The sequence below is a fragment of the Marmota flaviventris genome, chromosome 2 (assembly GCF_047511675.1).
Source record: "Marmota flaviventris isolate mMarFla1 chromosome 2, mMarFla1.hap1, whole genome shotgun sequence".
NCBI lineage: Eukaryota > Metazoa > Chordata > Mammalia > Rodentia > Sciuridae > Marmota > Marmota flaviventris.
In genome coordinates, this window is record NC_092499.1 from 148,270,312 (window position 1) to 148,291,046 (window position 20,735).

Below are 20,735 nucleotides of genomic sequence, written 5' to 3' on the forward strand. Positions count from 1 at the left end.
TAACAATCAAAGTGCTTTGAAATAAAAAACAAGACTTTGTTTTGCTGATAGACAAAGACTTCCCTTTCTGAGGCTGTGGGATCCTAAGATGGTCTCAAGATCCCCACCTCTGGTGTAAACAGAGTCCCCTCATCTGTATGTATGGCAGGGGGTCTTGTAAACATGACACTTGACTCCTTTAATTTTGAATTGCACAAAAGTGTGATTATCCTGGGTGGATCTGACTTAATCAGGATAAAAACAGTAGAAGCAGAAAAGTCTTGTAGGTCTTGAAGAAATAAGCTGCTCTCCCATGATGGCCAATGGAAGTGGCATGTGGCAAGGACTCAAATGGCCTCCAGGGCTGAATATGGTGCCCAGTCAACAAGTGGTAAGAGCACAGGGACTTCAGTCCTACAGCTTCAGTCCTACAGCTACGAGGAGCCAACTCCTGCTAACAACCTGAGGAGCTGGAAGATGACTCTGAGCCTTAGATGAGATCACAACCTGTTCAACACTTTGATTTTAGCTTCATAAGACTGAGCAGAGGAGCTGGCACACCTGCATGGATCTCTGGCCCAAGGCCACCTGAGAGACCATGTGAGAAAGCTTTCATGGCTGCTGGGGTCCATTCTCTTGTGCTCACAGACATGTGTCCAACTCCTGCCTGTACATCATCCTGCCACTATGGGGCTCCAGCCTTGTCAGTACTTTACTTACTTACTGAAGGAAGGTGTATGGGTAGGTAGGAAGATCTGTGTGACATTTCATGCAGACATAAAAACAGCCCAACAATTCCTCTGGAGTGCTTTCTCAAGTAAAGCAAAACCTGTCTTGAAAAGCATTTTTAGAAAATTCCCAAATTTTTGATATACTAGTAGAACCTACTTCTTATCTAGCTATTGGGATACAGAAGAATCTCTGAGCCTGGGCCTTAATGTACACATAAAAAATTAGCCTGATGCTCCCATTCTATACCTGTCCTGTAACTGATGATCCAAACAGAACATCTTTATATCTCCCCAACTTTACTCCAGGAAGAACAACTAGTTCTCCACCCACTTCAGCAGCCTGGACCTCTACCAAGCCACAAAACACCAGGTGGGTGTTATAGTTTGATACTAAAGTTCTCCAAAGGCCATGTGTTGAAGGCATGGTCCCCAGCTTGATGCTGCTGGAAGATAGTGGAACCTTTAGGGAAGTGGGGCCTACTGGGAGCTCTTCAAAATCATTAGGGCATGTCCTTGAAGGGGACAGTAGGACCCCATTTCCTTCTGGCTTACTTCTGCTTCGAGAACATGGGGTTTGCAGTTTTGCTTTGGTATGCACTTCTGACATGATGTGCTGGCCTATCCCAGCCCCTGAAGCAACATGCCAACTGATCAACAACTGAAACCACCACAACTGTGGGCCAAAAGAATCCTTTTCTTTTTGTAAGTTGATTATCTGAGGTATTTGTTAGAGTGATGGAAAGTTGACAAATGTTGGGAGCATTTCCATGAAGCATTGAGAAGTGAGGCCTATGAAGCACATACCCCCATTACATAAAAGTTTTCAGAAGCCAAACCCTTGAAGTTGACTTAAGAGAAGTAAGTATTGTGGGGCTGGGATTGTGGCTCAGTGGCAGAGTGCTTGCCTCTCACATGTGAGGCACGGGTTCAATCTTCAGCACCACATAAAAATACATAAACAAAATAAAGATTTTAAAAAATCAGATATTTATTTTTTTAAAAAAGAAAGGAGTAGTAAGTATAGTGTTGTTGACTTTGTTTTTTTTTAATCCTTACGTGGAAAAGATGAGCAAAGATTGCTTTAGTCAAATATTTTATGGAGACATTGGGACTCAGAAACAGAGCAAACTGAAAATTAGAACTGAATAATTAAGGAATTAGGGTGTTAGCCCAAAAGGCATAGGACCTGTAAGATCTTCTGAAGAGGATAAATAAGGCTGTTCTAATCTGCTCGGTATCATCACCACACCCATAGGACCAGAAAGAATTTCTGGCTCCTGTAATTTTTAATCTTACATGACTCAGGAAAACAGTTATTTGAGGAAATAAATCAAAAGGGAGCTGAGGGGGCTCAGAAAATACATACAGCATGTCGGGGCAGTTGTCCGGCTTGTCTAGAAGGCCACCTTCCATGACGAAGCGAAGGACTTGCTCGTTGGACAAGCCCTGGTACGGCTGCTCGGCCAGTGTGGCGATCTCCCAGAGGACAACCCCGAAGGACCTACAGGGAGAAAAGATACATGAGCAGCTTGGAGAATGACGGGCAGGACCATTCTGCCCCCCTTTTCCAATATTTCCTCAACCTTAGGCACTGAAAAACTGTCCTCCTGGAGGTGACTGCTTGGCAGTGAGCCAGGCACTTCGCTGAATGTGGGACATCTGCCTTCCCCCATCACCACTGATGTTCCCTGCAACTTTAGCCCTCATGGCAGAGCTGAGGCAACTGATGCTGGGGGAGCTTTCAGCAATCCCTACATGGTGCAGAAGTTCCTGATTTAGATCACAGCCCTCAGTGCTTAGTTCCAGCCATTTACCCCCACAGGGAGGTACTTTCCAAATTTGTTTTATTCTAAGAATAATAATAAAAAAAAAAAAATGCAGACCTCCAGGTTCTAGCCAGTCACTGACTTGGGATAATAAATCTTAACAAGCTCCTCCGGAGATTCTTATGATCAGCTTAGAAATCTTTATCCCAGAATTTCTGAACACTGCTACACAAGAGAACCTCCTGAGAGTGTTTTAAATAGACTGATGCCTGGGCTCCCAGTAAGAGCTTTTATTTGATTGGTCGGGGGCCCTGGGCCTTGGAATGTTTAAAAGCTCTACAGGGATCATGATTTGACTCAGGAGAGAGAAGAGAACCCTTGAACTTGCAAAGAGCCCAGGAGCTGCTGGCTCAGAGGCCTTGCCCCACAGGTAGGGGAATCGGGTGGGCTGCATTGGCCCATGAGTAGTGAGTGACACAACAATAAGAATCTCCTTCCACAGAGGCTCACTGAACAATGAACTTGGTAGGAAAGAGGTGAGCAGTTCTACCATTCCTGCAGATTTGCCTATCAGTTCAGAAGTTCAAATTAAAACAGGCATTTATGTAGAAATTTCAGATAGATAATGTTCAAGAAAGCAATGCTGTAATCTGCAAAATCAATGTAGCTTCCCAGGGTAAATGCCCACATTCACAAATTCTTCCTGACCTATTTGCACTATGCCAGGGTCACATCAGTGGAATAAGTCAGACTGCCTGTGAGCAAGTTGCCTATGCGGCTTCTCGTGGAACCTGGCACAGGGTACTAGCCAAGCCTCACGGAAAAACCTGTGGCAAGGTATTTCCCACCCAGAGCTCTAAGAAGCTTGGGGGATTGACTGTATCAGAATGTTTTATTCACTGCTTCAGTTCTTTCCCATGAACAAAAAGTTTTTGTATAAATTGATATAAAAAGCACATTAGAAACAGAACCTTAGCAATCAGAGGACTGACCCACCCATGGTCCTTTCTAACTGCAGGTAACCAAGAAATAGTCTTCAGAAGTACAAAGAGACCCATAAAAACCAAAGCATGGCTTTTAAAAGAACTGGGCAAAGGAATCGAGTTTTCCATCAACTCAATAGTGGGGAAGCTCTGCTTTCCCAAACCTGCCTGTCACAGAAGCAGCATACGCTCAGAGGCTGCAATGCCACCCAGCAAAAGTGATGAGCTTTCTATTTTTGCCTACTACCGGCTGGTATGAGAAATGATCTGAGGACATGGCTTCTGCCAACCCCACTTCTCTAGCCCCACCACTTTTCCTGGCCAGGTCACCAGTTTTCAGGCAGCCAGTTCTAACTGGATGGCTCCACCCAGGCCCTTGGAGCCCCATAGCTCTACTCCAAGCTCCTCCACAAACTCAGTGTGTCTCAAGCTGAACTGTCAGGCTTCCTGTTCTTCTCTCAGCCTCCCTACAGCCAATGTCCCATTCCACTGGAGTGGTACACCTGTGGTCACCCTAGCCTCTTTGAGGTCTCATGACTTGGCAGTTAAGACCCAGGTTTGTTCAAGCCGTATGTGGTTCCTCCTTCTCCACCCCCAGTGCTTCCTTTGTGCAGGGGGTCTTCCTTGCCCAGCCTATTGCACCCTTCCATTCCAGCTAATGTGAACTTCTTTCTTGTAACACAGCTCTAGGTCACTCTCCTATTCAGAAACCTTAATTTTCAGAGCCTGCAGAATAGATCCCAAATCCCTAACACAGTAACCATGTAAATAACCTGATTTCCTCAAGAAAGTACTACTATTCCCCATTCTCCCCCAGCATTCCCTGCCAGGAACCCCTTTCCCCATTGCTTCATTGGTGGCAGTGGGGTGGTCCTACAACTTCATCTCGTCTATGAAGGTTTCCTTGACCCCAACCTGCCAGGTCACTTTCTCTTCTCTATAAGACTTAATCCCTTGAGGACAGGGATGGCTTCTTTTGTTGTATGTGCTTCTTCCACAAACTGATAACGTCACAATCACACATATGAAATAAAACAGGAAGCAATAGACACAGTTCACCACTAATTCTTATTATATTGAACTACAAATTTTTTTTTTCCTGAATGACTCTTGTCTGATGTCAGTTTCATCTGTCCTTGTGACACTAAGTGCTCCAGTCTGTAGTTGTCCTTCACAGTTCAATACAAAACTACATTCCATTCTTTTTCTGCTCCGGGGTTCAGGGGCTGTGTCATTTCTACCTAACACCAGTTGTCATAACAGCCATTTAAACATCTATCTAAGTACCACAGAAGGAGCAGAGAGCACAGGCATCCCTAGACATTCTTCACCTAACTGACAAGCCAGTAGAGCCCAGAGAAGCCTGGTGACTTGACCAAGGCCACGTAGTCAGGCAGAGGCACTGAGAAATATGCATCACCTGTATGTTTTTCAAAGAAGGCATTTCACTGCATGAACTTACCTACTAATGCCTTCACCCAAAAGCAAGTATTTTGTGGACAGATTTAATCTTTAAACATTAGACAAATGCCTCTTTGTAAAGTCTTCTTTAAGCATGAACACTGGGGTGTTTCCTCCAAGTACACAGACCCCATGGTATCATCTTACTTGGTGGGGAAAGAGGTTAGTGCATATCTGTTCTAGCCACCAGCAAATTGACACCTACAAAGAAATCCATATTCCCCATTGTTCGGAATTAGTCACCAAAGAAGCAAATAACCTTGGAATTTGTGCCTCTCTGGAAAATTGCTTAATAAGTCAAGAAATGAAGACTGTGTGTGGGGTGGTGCACAGGAAGGGAGCAACAATATGCTGTCAAGTCCCACTCCCCATCCTCTGCCTAGTTTTCTTCCTTCCTTTAATATTTACCCTTTTTTTTAGTTGCAGTTGTACACAATATCTTTATTTTATTTATCTATTTTTATGTGGTGCTGGGGATCAAACCCAGTGCCTCATACATACTAGGTGAGCACTCTACTGCTGAACCACAATCCCAGCCCCCTCTGCCTGGTTTTCCACATATCTAGGGGCACACCATGCTCTTTAATCCACATGGGCCATTTGAGAAGGATGAAGGAACTGCAAAAGGAGCAGCCACAGTTCCCAAAGGCCCAAGGACCCAAGGAATAAACCTAGGATACAGCAGGACCCCAGGGTATTAAACTAGAGGACAGAGACAAGTCTTGGATGACTCCACAGCCTGACCAAGAACAGAGCAGTATGTGTGACTATGCTGCAGACAGAAGGGCAAAAATGGTGTCCCAGAGAGGCCGACTGTAAGAAGGGTGTGAGAAAAATATAGACATTTGAAAAGTCCAGCTGGCCAGGCTGAGGGAGTGAACACATAGCCCCTGGAAGCATCTCTGAAGAAGCTCAAATGCCAGCTGTGAAGGATACAGTAAGGGGATTCAGGACACTGACCTCTGGGGTGTCTCCCAACCTTAGGATTCTGAGTTTTCGTCTACAAAACCCAGACAAAATTCTTCATATTTCCTAGTCCTTAACTATTTAGGAATGATTGTTTTGTGCTACTGAACATCATCTAAAATTATTTCCATTCTTTAGAGAGGGGACAGCTTCAGGATAGAGCCCAAGAAGCACCCTGGCCTTCCCCAATGTGTTATCCTCAAAGGCCTGGATAAATGCCCAAAAGCCCAAAGCACTTCCAATGCCTGGCTATTTAAGGGAATGAATTCCAAATGCCTACTGTCCTTTATGGATATCTTTTCTTACTTGTTCATAATGGCTATGTAGTCTCAGACCTTTGTTGGTCTCTGAAGTGACAGTTGGTAACTGAATTTGGTGAGAGTGAGCCTGTGAAGTATTAACAACTCTAGCTTTATCTTCCTACCCTGCTTCTGTTTCCTACCCTATAAATTGACCTCAAAGCTTCTGGAAGCAAAAAGCTTAGACAAACAGATGCATGTGTGCACCCAGGTATGCCCTCTTCTGACACCTCAAATTTCTAACACTTTGATTTAACAGAAAAGAGGTAACCATCTTGGGTAAGCTGACTGTAGAACAGATCTAATCCTTTAGCTCAAGAAACAATCAGGCTTGGCTGGGTCATATTCAAATGCTATTTTCAATTTGTACCTGTCTTCAAAATAAGATCTAAGGCCCTTGACTGTGAAGGAAAAGTTCATGAGGTTAAAAAATGATGTCAGTCACTATTGAAATAGTTCCCTTATGCAGTCATCCGGACAGTTGGAGTAAACAACTACCATTTCTGTATACAACAGCAATGGGATCTCCCAAGAGGAAAGCCAAGACACTCACTGACATTTGAGAAAGTGGATTGATATGCCAGGGCTTTTGTCTGCCAAGAATCTCAGTTTTATTTCAGAACCTGACTGCCTTTATACAATGTGTCCAGGGAATACAATAAAGAGTACTACAGGAAAGTCTTTGCATCCCTTAGCTGATGATCTTCCACCATTATACATTTTTATAACTAAGGGAGGTATTTTGCTTTCTATAACCATCTATGGGGACAAAGCCATGAACACCCATTGGGAGAAGACAGACAGCAGATGGAGATCAACACATCAAGAAACATAAGCTTTGGGTCCAAATAAAGTGTTCTCTGCAATCTGAAGGTTCAATTAGGTGACACAGGCACACACGTATGCAAATGCATCACACACAGGCACACCATCTACTGTCGTAGGCAAAGGGAGAAACAAAGAGATGTGAAACCTTTTGGCATGTCCCAGCTCCCAGAAAACACAATCAACATCTGCTAAAGACTAAAAAAAAGAAAAAAAAGTTGGTCCCACAAATGCCCTTCTATCCTTAGCTAGCCCACTAATAACAGGACCACTTCAAAGCCCACACTTCCAGCTTTAAAGTCATTTTTCAGCTTTAGTCCATAAAACACTGAGCTAAAGCTGGAAATGGATAGCAATGAGCAGAGATCAGGAGGAAAATAAAACCCTTGAGCCTGACTGGTGGCACGTGCGAAGGCTGGATGCCTTGGGCTGGCCTTGCAGAAAAAGGCTCTCATACCAGACGTCTGAATGAGTGGTGAAGACTCCATCCTTGAGGGACTCAGGAGACATCCAGCGCACAGGCAGCAACCCTTTCCCTCCTTTCCGGTAATAGTCTGTCTCATAGATATCTCTTGTCATACCAAAATCTGGAAGGTGCAGAGAAAGCACACAGTTATGCTGCAGGAGCAGCTCTTAAGGTAGAAGCAAGTATATGGTCACTGTCAAAGCACAGGGCCCTTCACCCCTTCTGTGTTCAAGGTACATACAGACTTACTCCACTTTGAGATGGACTAATATAAAGGCTTGCAATTTCATAAGGAAGGAATAGTAAAGGGTGATTAATCACATAACAAGAAAATATCAAGAAATCTCTGCTTTTAAATACATTTATACTCTGGTTCCTTTAAGAATTTAATTCCCTTGCTGCATTTAAAATGAGAGACCATTGACAAATTATTCAGTCCCAAGATTTATCAAGAAAATATGTATTGCATAAACTAAGGATCAGTGACATATAATTCTAAAACCTGATCAAAGAAACAAGAGAGTGTAGCCTCTCATTTACTTGATAGCAAGGCCTATGGCCAGGGAAAAGCAAGGAACTTCATTACTTAAAAAAGGGGACAATATTTCCTGTAACAATTCACAGTACAAAAATGTACAATAAGGGCTGGGGATGTGGCTCAAATGGTAGTGTGCTCGCCTAGCATGCGTAAGGCACAGGGTCCAATTCTCAGCACCACATAAAAATAAAATAAAGATATTGTGTCCACCTAAAACTAAAAAATAAATATTTAAAAAAATGTACAATAAGGCGCTGTAGAGATGATATTTAAAAATTCTTGCATTTTCTATGTCTCTAGAAGATGTCACAGAATTACGTTTGATGGCAGGTTTGCTTTATAATCCTGAATTATTGCTTCTTTTGTTGGATTTTGATTTTCTACTCAATCATACAACCTTTTCTAACATGGACTCTTCCTTTCTCTGAGAAAGGGTTTCACTGATTTTAAAAAATGTCCATTATGTCTCTAACTTGTGCCATAAAGAGGTAAAGCTATAAAGCAAAAACACAAGGAGAACAACGTTTCTTGGACATTAACCAACATAATTTACTTGCATGCTAAGGACCATCAGGTTGGCTTCAGTGAAATTATTTGTCATGCTTGTAATCCATGAGACAGTGGGCACTGGGAAAACATTTATGAAACCTTGTGAAGTATACAAATGAAGTCTTATCTCTGAATTAATCCAGTGACATGCAAATAAGAGCATTTGCTTTTGCTGTCAAAAACTGGAAAAGAAGTAGGGGGCATGGGGTAGGAAAGATGGTGGAATGAGAAGGACATCATTACTCTAGGCATATCTATGATTGCATGAATGGTGTGACTCTACTTTGGGTACAACTAGAGAAGTAAAAAAATTGTGCTCCATTTGTATACAATGAATCAAAGAGCATTCTGCTGTCATGTATAACTGAGTAGAACAAATAAATTTTAAAAAAAGGGAAAAGAATAAAATCCCAGAAAAAAATTCTCTTCCCAAATACAGCTAAAATTTTTTTATTCTAAAAAGAAAAACCAGGCTCATAGGACTGAAGGAATCTGCTCCTCAGCCTCACTGGGTGCCTCACTGCACACTGGGCAGAAGATACATTCTAAGTCCCTCAAGTGAGTGGGTTGGGGAAGGAGGACTGCCTCTTGGGCCCCTTCTTCCTCCTGAAGGGCTGCACAGCCAAGCTGGGCTTCATGGGGCACCAAATGTGAGGATTCCTCAAGGGGCCAGGTCTAGGGACACACTGGGGGATCCTGGATGTGTAACTCCAATGACTAAATGATATCTGATCTATGATGTGGTTATATTCTAGCATCTCCAGATACTGTAAATAAATGCCAAATAAAGACATTCACCTCTGCTTTGGAAACCACTCACTAGGGACCAAAACATTTCATTTGAAAAATCATTGCTAAAGGAAAAAAAAAAAGTATTGCTAAATGCGGGCAAACACTTAAGAGCACAAGGTTTGAGAGCTAGACAAAGAGGTTAAACTGTAAGTAGTTGTCTTTGCATGTTAAGTCTTCTCTGCAGATTCTGAGTATAAATATTTCTTTCTTTCTTTCTTTTTTTTAAATGAACTATCATCCTATCATAGTGGGAAGATGAAGGTCATGGTAAAAGCAGGTGGTTTCCTGAGAAACACTATATGTTTTTGTTAGGGAGATTGAAAGACCAGAGCAAAAACAAACTAAAAGGCTGAAAACAGTTTCAGCCTTTCAGAGAATCAATCCAATACTTTTTTTGTTGTTACAGTAGTGAGCGGTGGAAACACGGAGTCTACTTGGTAGTGTGGTAAGCCCAGATCACAACAATAACTGTCCTAACAGCAGGGTCAACAGCATGAAGGCTGATGGACCTCAGATATGAAACCCATTAAGCCATGATCTTCCTCAACTGAGGGACTGCCGTAACTGTCCCTGCCACCATTCCTGCTCTGTTGCAGGGGCTTCATTGTGGAGGCACTTTACCTCTTAGAAAACTCTGTGGGAGAAGGAAGTTTCCCTTATAAGTCAGGGAAACTGCAGGAAGATTGGATGATGATTTTTCTCCAGCTGAGATCACCTGTGGACACTGTCTTGATTATTTTTGTAGTTAACGTTGAGAAGTATTTTCCCTAAAATTTTAGGAGGAGTGGAACCTCGGGGACCATGTCAGCTACCTGGACCACCATGTCCACATGCTCTCAGGATTAGAGCCAGCCTGGGTAGGTTTGCAACTAACTAGCAACTGAAGACAATCATACTGATTGTTTTTGCACTCAGGGGATGAGCTGGAAAACCTCTCCATAGATAGGCTAATGCCCACAAGGCCCTTAAAACACTGAGATTTTGTTCTTGCTTAGATCTGGAGAGCAAAGAACATACCTCCAATTTTGACTGTGAAATCTTCGGCCACCATGCAATTTCGGGCAGCAAGGTCTCTGTGGACAAACTTGTTAGCATTGAGATATGCCATACCATCTGCAATCTCTCCAGCCATCTGGATCATCTTGCTTAGGCTTGGAGGTGCAAGGACTGGGTTATTCTGTTAGAGATTAAAAAAAAAAAAATCACTTGAGAATTTAGGAATTTTTTCTACCTCAAGTTTCTTTAGGGTATGTAAATCCATCCTTGTCCAATCTGAACATAATAGGTCATTCTGCAAAGAAATCAGGATGTGCTTATAAGGAATGTGTTATGGAGACCATGACATCTGCTTGGTGGTGAAGTCATGTCCTTGCTCCTTGATTACATCACACAGGGCTGTTAAGGAAGATACCAATTAACACTCCTTGGGACCAACATTTTCTGTTTTGGTTAAGGCAACTTTTGATATTAAGGATTTTTGGTTACTCAGATTCCTATTTGTTTAAATGTTCCTTTGATTTCCATAATCAAAGCACAGGTGAACAGAAATAGAGCACATCACAAAGGCCACACAGAAACACGAAATGTGCTTCCCATATGGACTCTGCGTGTTTTGTTTTCCACATAAGCACTGTCAGGAATTGTCTAACTCCTTTACTTTCCACTTACTTCTAAGGCACACAGATACGAAGATTTATTTCTTCACTTTGTACTACTATTTTCTGTGGGCATTACAAACAAATGAAGTCCAGCTGAAGCTATCATGGAGATTATAAAACAGTGACCAGCAATATGAATAAGCATCCCCTCTTTGTAGAGAGGGCAAAACATTCACTTTAGAATTGAAAAGAATTACCCTCAAATGGTAATAAATCCATTTGGAAAAAAGAGTCATATAATACATGTCCCAAGCTCTCTATCCTAAAAAAAAAAAAGTGCAAAAACTTATCATAATGCAATAGTTTAAATGTTAACTAGTTTTTGTGGGTTCTAGTGAGACAAATTTTACCTTGTTTTCCCTATTGCAAAGGCATTTTTGCTGACAGGTTCTACACATTGCCTTCTTAGCTCAGGCCCCAAGGGCCATGGGAAATTTCCAGGGCTCTGGTATCCAACTACCTGGACTCCTGTTTGGGCTCTTCCACATGGTCTCCACCATAGTCCGATGTTGGGATGATCAACTGGCCCATGACCAAGGCTTAGAGGGTGTTGGCTCTTGCCCAGTGAGGGGCTGTTTCCACTGAAAGCCAGTATCTAGAAGCAGTTAACAACCCTTCCAGCACTTCTAGGTTGGTTCTCCACATTCCAGGACATATATGGGTTCTGAAGAGGCTATCAAGATGGTCTCTGGTGACTCAAAATACTCATCTCTCAGTTATCTGGAGAAGTGACATCATGTCACTGAGGGAAGCCAACATCATCTCCTCCTTTTACACAGGAGTCTTCTTTAGATATGCTCTCGCCACTTAGAACCTAACATTTCCTTTTAACCTTTTCAGAGCTTTAAACATGTAAATCAGGAAGTGTGCAGGTGAAATGCAAAGTAAGACTCATAACAGTTAAGTTATTGGAGTATGTATGAAGTACAGATGTTTACTATGAAGTTGTCACTCATAATATGAAATAATCAACACAAGGAACTTAATTTTAAGCACTGGGAGAAAGGGTTGACATTTTGTCAGTTCATGGTGTTACCATTATTTCATATTTCTTAAGAGAGCACAAATCTTTAATTTGGTGAGAGCTACTGAAGACAAGCATACATGCACCTATACTTAGCAGTATAAAAAAGCAATTCTGAACTGGCTGTGGGTGAGGGCAAGTAGAATATAATGTAGCTGCAGGATATGAATACTCACTTTTATACTTCACATAAGTTAGACAAAACTTAAATCTGACAAATCTAAAGGTGAATTTTAGATCTGAAAAGGACTTCAGTAACCACTTCCCAACCCTCTTACTTTACACATGAGGAAACTGAGGCCCAGAAACCTGTAGTAGCTGTTTGAGGACCAGAGGTAGTAACCACTGGCGGAGCAAGCACCAAAACCCATGTTATAAATTTTTATTCTCTGCCTGAACTGGGAAGAAGGAGGACGAGTGCCTGGAATGAGGCAAGTAGTGGATATCCCACCATACCTCCAGTAATGAAGGCAAATAATGAATATTCTGCCACATCTCCAGTCACCTACTTGATCAGGCTTGTTTTCTGCATGTGGGCTTATGGATTTAAGTGAGCCAGGAAAAGGCACTGCCATGCAGGGGTGCTGGGGACAGAGGCTGGGAGGGACAGAGGCTGGGAGAGGCATCAACCACCCTGCTCAGAGCCTTAGGCCATACTCAGGTGGTAGCTCTCAAAACACCCCAAATACCATGTGCTGTAAATAAATGAGGTCATTTGTAAATAGGTGCTTGGAACTAATATGAAGGAACTATCATTTGGGAGATGATCAGGTTGCGGATTAAAAGAAGAAAACAAAAACAGAGTGGCAACAGAAATGCAAAAGGGGTTAAAAAAAAGTGGGTGGGACTTACTGTTTCCAGGGAATGCAGGCAGGTATCATGCTTAACTCATAAGTAGCAAAGGTCAGGGTCAAAGTGAGGACCTGAAACCCACTGAGGCATCGCAATGAAAGAAAGGTGTTCCTGGGATTATTTCCCAGTGTTTATCTACCAGCTAACTCTTAAAATTCATAACATGCAAGTCAGGTCTCCATATGTTAAAAAAAAAAAAAAAAAAAACAGCTCATGGGCTAATTGGACAGAAGGGGAGACACCACAATGACTAACACATAGGACTCTAGCATGTTGAAATTTTTATTACACTAAACAGCCATTGTGCAGCTGATATGATTATCATATCAAAAGTGCAAGCAAGACACAGGATCAAGCCTGAAATGTAGATGCAAAGTTTGAGAAAGGGCTGTGTATGTGTGTGTGTGTGTGTGTGTGCATGTGTGGTGGGCTTGCGAGTAAGCAGATGTCTTGTGTACAGAACTGGGTGGGAAATCACCCTAGCAACTTCCCAAAGATAAGGGCAAAAATCCATCCAGCCTAACACTGAACTTCAACAAGCATTTATGGAAAGAATGCCTGCCACAAATGAGACCTGAGTTACATGCTCAATGAAAAAACTGAAGTCGATGGGTAAAGAAGGGATATACTCATAGAACCACAAGAGGCAATTTGTGCTAGGAGATGAGTCAAGTGCACGGGGAAGTTAGTGGAGGAGGAGATGACTCCTGGCAGCAGGGCAGGCTGGCAGGCAAGGTTACGAGAGAGGGGGGCAGCACCAACATGGCCTGATGGATGGATATGAGGAAATGCAGTCACAAAGGCACAAAGCTGCTTACGTGGACAGTGATCTGAGAAAGGACAGACAAGTCCTTCTCACAAAAGTCAAGGACTGACTGTAGTTGGGAAATCCTTTACATAAGGACTGTAACCAAGGTTGTAGCAAGAAACACTTGAGGCTGATTAAAAAGTAAACTGATTTAAGGACAAAACATTTTTCTACAGGTGAGATAACATGTGAGGTTGGTGAAAAACAAAACTGACCTCTATTTCTGGCCTCAGAGATCTGAGATAACTTTTGAGATCCCCCCGTGTCATCAGTTCCATGATGACCAGCGTTGGCTGGCCCTGGGACACTACGCCCAGCAACCGCACCTGTGAGGAATCAAAAAGAGAAAAGCTCAGTCGGGGAAGAGTTGTCCACACAATTACTCATGCTACTTGAAATTATCTGTGTGTTTCTGGGACCTGGTGGCCAGGAGCAGGGAGGACCAGGACATCTACCAACCAAGCTCTGCAGGTGAGGCAATGGGGTAACATAACTAGAAGGTAGAGGGCGGGACACCAAACCCACAGGTGTCACCACAGACACACTGGGGCTCTCTGGGGATGCTTTTTTCCTCTGTCAGACCTTGGCTTTTCAGGGAACTTCTCTTACCACATGGTGACAATTGAACTCCTTCATCACTGAAGCCTCGTTCAGAAACTCAATCCTTTCACGCATGCTGGCAGCCTCGTTCACTGTCTTGATAGCCACCCTGGTTTCAGGTTCATCTTTAACCACACCCTTGGCAACTCCTTCGTAGACCATCCCGAAGGACCCCTGCCCCAGCTCCCGGCTCATGGTGATTTTCTCTCGAGCGACCTCCCACTCATCAGGAATGTACACTAGAGAAGAAACCAGGATGGAAACAGGCATGGAAAACAGCCCCCATACAGAACGTGGCTTTTGGGGGAAACTTCAGGCCAAATAATGCAAGATGCTGCTTCCTAAAATCCACAGACTATCAGGAGACAATCACATGGCTTTCTCCAAAATGTCCCCATGCCAATGACTTGAGTAAGACTGCACAAAGTACAGGTATTCTAAATCTTTGAGGATTCCAAGATAATTCAAAGATTATTATCAACATACAAGAACCAGAAGGAAGCAAAGAAGCCTAGGATAGGACAGCAAACAGTGGTTCCTTTTGGTTATTTATTTTCATCACTTTCATCTCTAGTAATTAGAAAAAAATGCAAATCAAAACTAATCAAGATTTCATCTCGCTCCAGTTAGAATAGCAGTTATCAAGAATACAAGCAACAATAAGTATTGGCAAAGGTGTGGGGGAAAAGGCACACTGATACATTGCTGGTGGAATTGCAAATTGGTACAACCATTCTGGAAAGCAGTATGGAAAACTTGGAATGGGAACCACCATTTGATCCAGCTAACCCACTCCTCAGTTTATACCCAAAAGACTTAAAAACAGCATACTACAGTGATGCAGCCACATCAATGTTTATAGCACCATAATTCACAATAACTAAACTGTGGAACCAACCTTCAATAGATGAATGGATAAAGAAACTGTGGCACCTATACACAATGGAATATTACTTAGCATTAAAAGAGAACAAAATTATGACTTTGCAGGTAAATGGATGGAGTTGGAGAATATCATGCTAAGCAAAGTAAGCAAATACCAAAAAACCAAAGGCCGAATGTTTTCTCTGATAAATGGATGCTAATCCATAAATGGAGGTGGGGCATGGGATGAGTGGAGGAACTTTCAATTGGGTAAAGAGGAAGGAGAGAGGGGAGGAGGTAGGAAAGATGGTGGAATGAGATGGACATCATTACCCTAGGTACATATATGATTGCACAAATGGTATGACTCTACTTCATGTACAACCAGAGAAGTGAAAAACTGTGCTCCATTTGTGTACAATGAATCAAAGAGCGTTCTGCTAAACAACAACAACAACAAAAATACAATCATAACCCTAGACCTGAGATGGTGTTCTTCATAATAAAACATATTTCTCTGTTTTAGTGATTAAAAAAAGAAGTCATCAAAACAATCTTAAAAAAAAGTTGAAGTATTAACCCTCCACCCCCCCACCCCCCCCCAAAAAAAAAAAAAAAAAAACCACGACAAAAAAAATGCAAGCTAACCACAGGAGACAGAAAAATTGAGTGAAATGGTTAAGAATTATTCTGGGTTTGAAGTTTGCTTGTCCTCATCAATGGATCCAAAAGGAAATCAGAGGAAGAGGGTAGTAGTAGGAAAGGGGGTTAGAGTTTTCATTCTGTTTTTGGTGCTGGGTATCAAACCCAGGGACTTGTGCATGCAAGGCAAATACTCTAGCAACTGAGCTATATCCCCAACAAGAGTTTTCATTCTGGAAGGGGAAAAAGTCAGAGGTGCATGTGAGAGGTGGTAACATCCTACTTCTCAGATGCATCCAAAAGAGATGTTAAGGGTTTCCAGCATAGCCTGTTTTGTCTATTCAAGTGCTACTGAATGGGGCTAGTCCATTTGAGACATGTCTAAGCACTAAATGTCAGACTTAGCAAAAAAAAAAAAAAAAAAAAAAAATCAGTAACTTTTACATTGATTTCAACTGATGATATTTTTGGATATATTGGGTTAAATAAAACATTATTAAAATTTATTTCATTCTTTTTTTTTTTTTTAAAGTATGGCTACCAGGAAATGTGAGGTTACTAATGTGAACTGCATCATCTTTCTAACAGGAGGACTTCTGTAGTCTAGATATCATCTCCCAGCCTTGCCTTTGGCCACTGCATCACTAGTGAAGCACAGAAGCAACTGAGCTCTGGTGCTGAGGGAGAACTGCTAGTGACTGTAGCAGTTTGGCCTGGACTCTGTGATTCCAGGGACTCCCTTGATACCAGGGTGAAGGGCTGGGGGCGGGGTGGTAAATACTGAGCTTGCATATGATTTCTTCTGCAGCTTAGATTTGATCTGGTTTGAGAAAATAAATAATTCTAGGCAGGAAGAAAGAAGGAAAAAAAGTGGGGAGGTAGGTGGAAGAAAGAAAGAAAAATCAAACAACGGTCCCATCCTACAGCTCCAATGGGTAGGATAAAAATTAAAATAAAATCAACCTAGTCCATAAGATCTGCATTAAATTTCAATTATAACCATGATCTCCTAAGTGCTGTGAGCTAAGGTCTCTGCCTGAGGGGAAGTAGTCAACAGATTCTGCCTGGCAGGAAGGAAGTGGTCCTGGTTCAGAAATAGAGGACTAGAAGTGGGGTTCATGCCTGTATTTGCTTTTGTGTTTTCAGAGGCTGACCTTGGGTCTGCGGCTGGATGGGATAGACCAGTAGCTGATAACTGTGTGTGGCAATCCCCACATCAAGTATTTACCTTTAGTGATGTCTTAAAGGAAAAATGTTTACTATCAATGAGGCCCAGGAGATACCACCAATTTATACTTTGAGGAGTGTCTAACATAGATAATATTAAGTTTCTTAATTTTTTTTCCATACACATTTCTATGTTTCATCATACATATGTGCTCAGGAATTTCTCATATGGCCTCTGTAGGGCTGAGGCAGTTAGCACTCCTGAGAGGAGGCTAAAGCTTACTTAGGGGGAATAAGGATGTAAGGCAGCCAGGAGATACAGCTCTTCACAATACCCTCTGAAGGTATAAAGAGTCACTGTCTCTATCCATTTATCTCTGAAGATCCAGGCTGGCTTTTAATCAGAATTAACTATGTGGTGTGCCATAGAACATGGAGTTAAAACCAATCACATTCATTCTGTGGGAGGTCCCAGAAGTCAAGGCCCTCAATCCTTTTCTTTAAACTCAACCCAAGAGTTCAGACTTTAACCAGCAGTCCTAAGCCCAATAGCGGTTTATAAACATGCACAATGTTATCAGCACTTTCCTGTAGGGGATTTTCAATGTAGTCTGGAGAATGGTGACATGCAGATTAGCTTTAGGAGAAAGAAGTTTTTAAGCACCTTTGAAATGCAGTGTCATTTTATTTTCCCTTGAGGAAAATGGCTATGTGGTATTTGTTAAAAGGCTGAATAAATTAAGTTCAAATGAGGTGACTTGTTTCCACCTGTTGGTGTGGATGGCAATAAGTTTGCTTCTGTTTTGTTTTGAAGAACTATGACATATTATGAAAGCATTCTGTTAAGGACACAAAATTTGAATTCAAGTCACTGTTACAGAGCCTTACTTTATTGTATTAATACTTTCTGTAAACTTCTTGGATATTTCATCATTAAAACTGAAAATGCCCACTTTCAATGCTTTATTTAAAAATACAGTAGATTCTGTGGTATAGTCTTATATAATCTTCAGAGAGGAGAGGTGGCCTTGCACTGTCCCCGTGTCTTCCCATTGTCTGGGAGAATACCTTTACTGATTTGATTTCTTTTCTTTTTCTTTTTCAAAAAGCAATTATTGAGCTGGGCTAGTGATGCATGCCTGTAATCCCAAGTTTATGGGGGAGACTGAGGTAGAAGAATAACTTGAACCCAGGAGTTCCACACCAGCCTGGTGAGACCCTGTCTCAAAAATAATGAATAAATAAAATAAAATAAAAGTTAAAGTGCTATTTTTAGTATAACAAACGAAGACCTATCATCTTGCTGGTTTTTCTTTTTCATTTTTTGGCAAAGCTGGGGATTAAATCCAGGGCCCTGTAATATGCTAGACAAGTACTCTAGATACCCAAACCCCCTGTTTTCATTATTTTTAAAAGAGAAGGATCTTCTTTGTAAGTAACTGTTCTTATAAGTGTGGTGTTCATCCTTCTGGAATGTCCTCTGTGTCTAACACACACACACACACACACACACACACACACACACACACACATAAATATCTACTAAAAACCAACTTTTTGAGATCTTTATGTAAATAGGAATAATGTACTTATTCTGTACCCAATTCCCATTCAGAAGGGGCTGTTTTTGATCAGCTCTGCTATAAACATAATTGAATTAGAAATGATTACAGAAATCATAGTAAACCATACACACTTACACAGTACTTTAAAATTACCAAAGTATTTTCCTATGTTTTCTCATTTGATCAGGATAATTGATTAGAATAATCACAACTCCTTATCTCACATTTCTGGCATATCTACTTCCACTTCTCCCGAAGAAGGAAAGTAGTAAACATTTTTTTTTCTGAACATTCCCCTAATGTCATGCACTTGATTATTCATTTGACAAGCCTGGTACAGCCCATCCTATGGGCCAGCTTCCCTGGTTGCCCCAGGGACCCTAGGGTCCTCTTCCACACTGACTACATTGCATGCCAACCAGATGCAGCAGGAAGGGCTGGTGAGAGCAAGCTCATCCTGGCTTTCCAACTGCCTCACTGTGTGACCATAGGCAAGTTCCTTCTTGGAGCTTATTTCTGCACCTGAAGATGGTTGTAAGGAAACCCACCCAGAGGAGGAGTAGGGAGAACATTGGACAGTGTTTGGAAAAGCCCCTAGCAAAGTGACAAAGGTATAGTCCTGTAGGTCCCAATGGCAACCACCCTTAGCCTAACTTAAGTTTGTATTTAAGTGTACTAGCAAGAAAAGAAAGCTAAAAAGTGGGGGTGGGGTGGAGGAAGGGAAATAACCATTGAGTACAATCCAGCTTCCAAGTCAGACTTTCTGTGCCATTTAACTAAATGACTCTCATTAGGTATTAACAAAGGGAATGTGAATCAGGGAAAAAAAAAAAAAACTGTATTACCCTCCTCAGGAGGGTAATGACAGAATGAATTCTAAGATAAACCAGAATGACAGAAGAATGTCATTCTTCTGTCATTCTGGTTTATCTTAGAATTCATGACAGATATGACAGAAGAATTCTAAGATAAACCAGAGCAGCCCTTAATGGCCAGAGACAACTGGAATGCCTTGACCATCTAGCCAAAATAGAATTAAAAGGACTGTTTTATCATCAGCAGCACATTCAATGATTACATGTTAACAGAAAGTTTCTTTCATTCTGGCATAAAATTTTAAGGAACTAAATAAACTGATTACTGTGCTCGTGACATTTATTTCTAAAGCCTATTTTTCCTTGGGGTATCCAACACAGTCTCAAAATTTTTGACAAATGCACTGAGATGCTAAAAAATAGATAGATAGATAGATAGATAGATAGATAGATAGATAGATAGATAGATAGATTTAGGTTATCAAAGATGGACCCTGGGCAAAGGTACCTCAAAATAACACAAACCTCTTCCCCAGTTAATAACATTCCTGACAGCTCCCGACTTCCCCACCGCCAGAGACCCTGGGTAAGACTCTTACCATCGGCTGCGCTGAAGTACTCTGGGTTTACAGAGGCATACAGCACTCCATTCCCCAGCCTGCTGTTATTCCTGCCAAGAAATGAGAAAATTCAGGTTAAGAAACCCTATTCTCCATCTTTCTGGAGATATTTTCATCTTTGTTACATCTGATTTATTTGTTGATTCATGAAGTATCTTGAGAAAGAAAGGGAAGAGTGCTAACTGCTAACAGGAGCTCTGGTCTGCAACCCCAGTTCAGTCTAGGGCCAGTAGATATTTGAGGACACATCTTTTGGCTTCTTTGGTGGCCTCAGATCAGAGTTTTTTAAGAAATAATAGTTTCCTTGTTCAATGGAAATAACACAGTTTATGTGATGGGGGGGGCATGTGTGGAAAAGCTCCACGTTAGCCAGCATAACCTGTGCATCAGAGAAACCAATGAAGGGAAGAGGGGTATGAAGAAAATAACCCTTTTTGTTGTTGTTAAATCATTAGAAAATGTTCTATTCTCCTGTAAAGAATGTTTGACTATAAAGTTTTCCACTCTGTATAATATTTCCTGAAAGAGCTGACCTTTGCTCATGCTCAAATAATCAAACCACTTGGCTGCAAAAATTGTCTTAAATTGGCCCCAGTGCTCACCTCTTTCTATGGAAGACATACAGCATTATCACCAGCCCTCCCACGATCAACAGGATGGCGACCGGCAGAGCGATGATCAGATGGATGAAATTCTCATACGTTGCTGCAGAAATGAGAAGGACATGATATAATGTCATTAGGTGAACAATCTGCTCATTTTATC

The 20,735-nt window shown here is 41.7% G+C and overlaps 1 protein-coding gene across 1 annotated transcript in view; it reads right to left on the bottom strand.

Moving 5' to 3' along the window:
* The window catches only part of Igf1r (insulin like growth factor 1 receptor), a 302,570-nt gene that overhangs the window by 13,755 nt on the left and 268,080 nt on the right, over window positions 1-20,735 (bottom strand). Inside the window, exons 14-20 of the mRNA XM_027955997.3 lie at window positions 20,573-20,675; window positions 19,950-20,020; window positions 14,307-14,536; window positions 13,913-14,023; window positions 10,373-10,532; window positions 7,468-7,597; window positions 2,077-2,211 (exon numbers count right to left, since the gene is read on the bottom strand). Coding sequence (XP_027811798.1) covers window positions 2,077-2,211; window positions 7,468-7,597; window positions 10,373-10,532; window positions 13,913-14,023; window positions 14,307-14,536; window positions 19,950-20,020; window positions 20,573-20,675 — 940 coding nt within the window. The remainder of the gene's footprint in view (window positions 1-2,076; window positions 2,212-7,467; window positions 7,598-10,372; window positions 10,533-13,912; window positions 14,024-14,306; window positions 14,537-19,949; window positions 20,021-20,572; window positions 20,676-20,735) is intronic.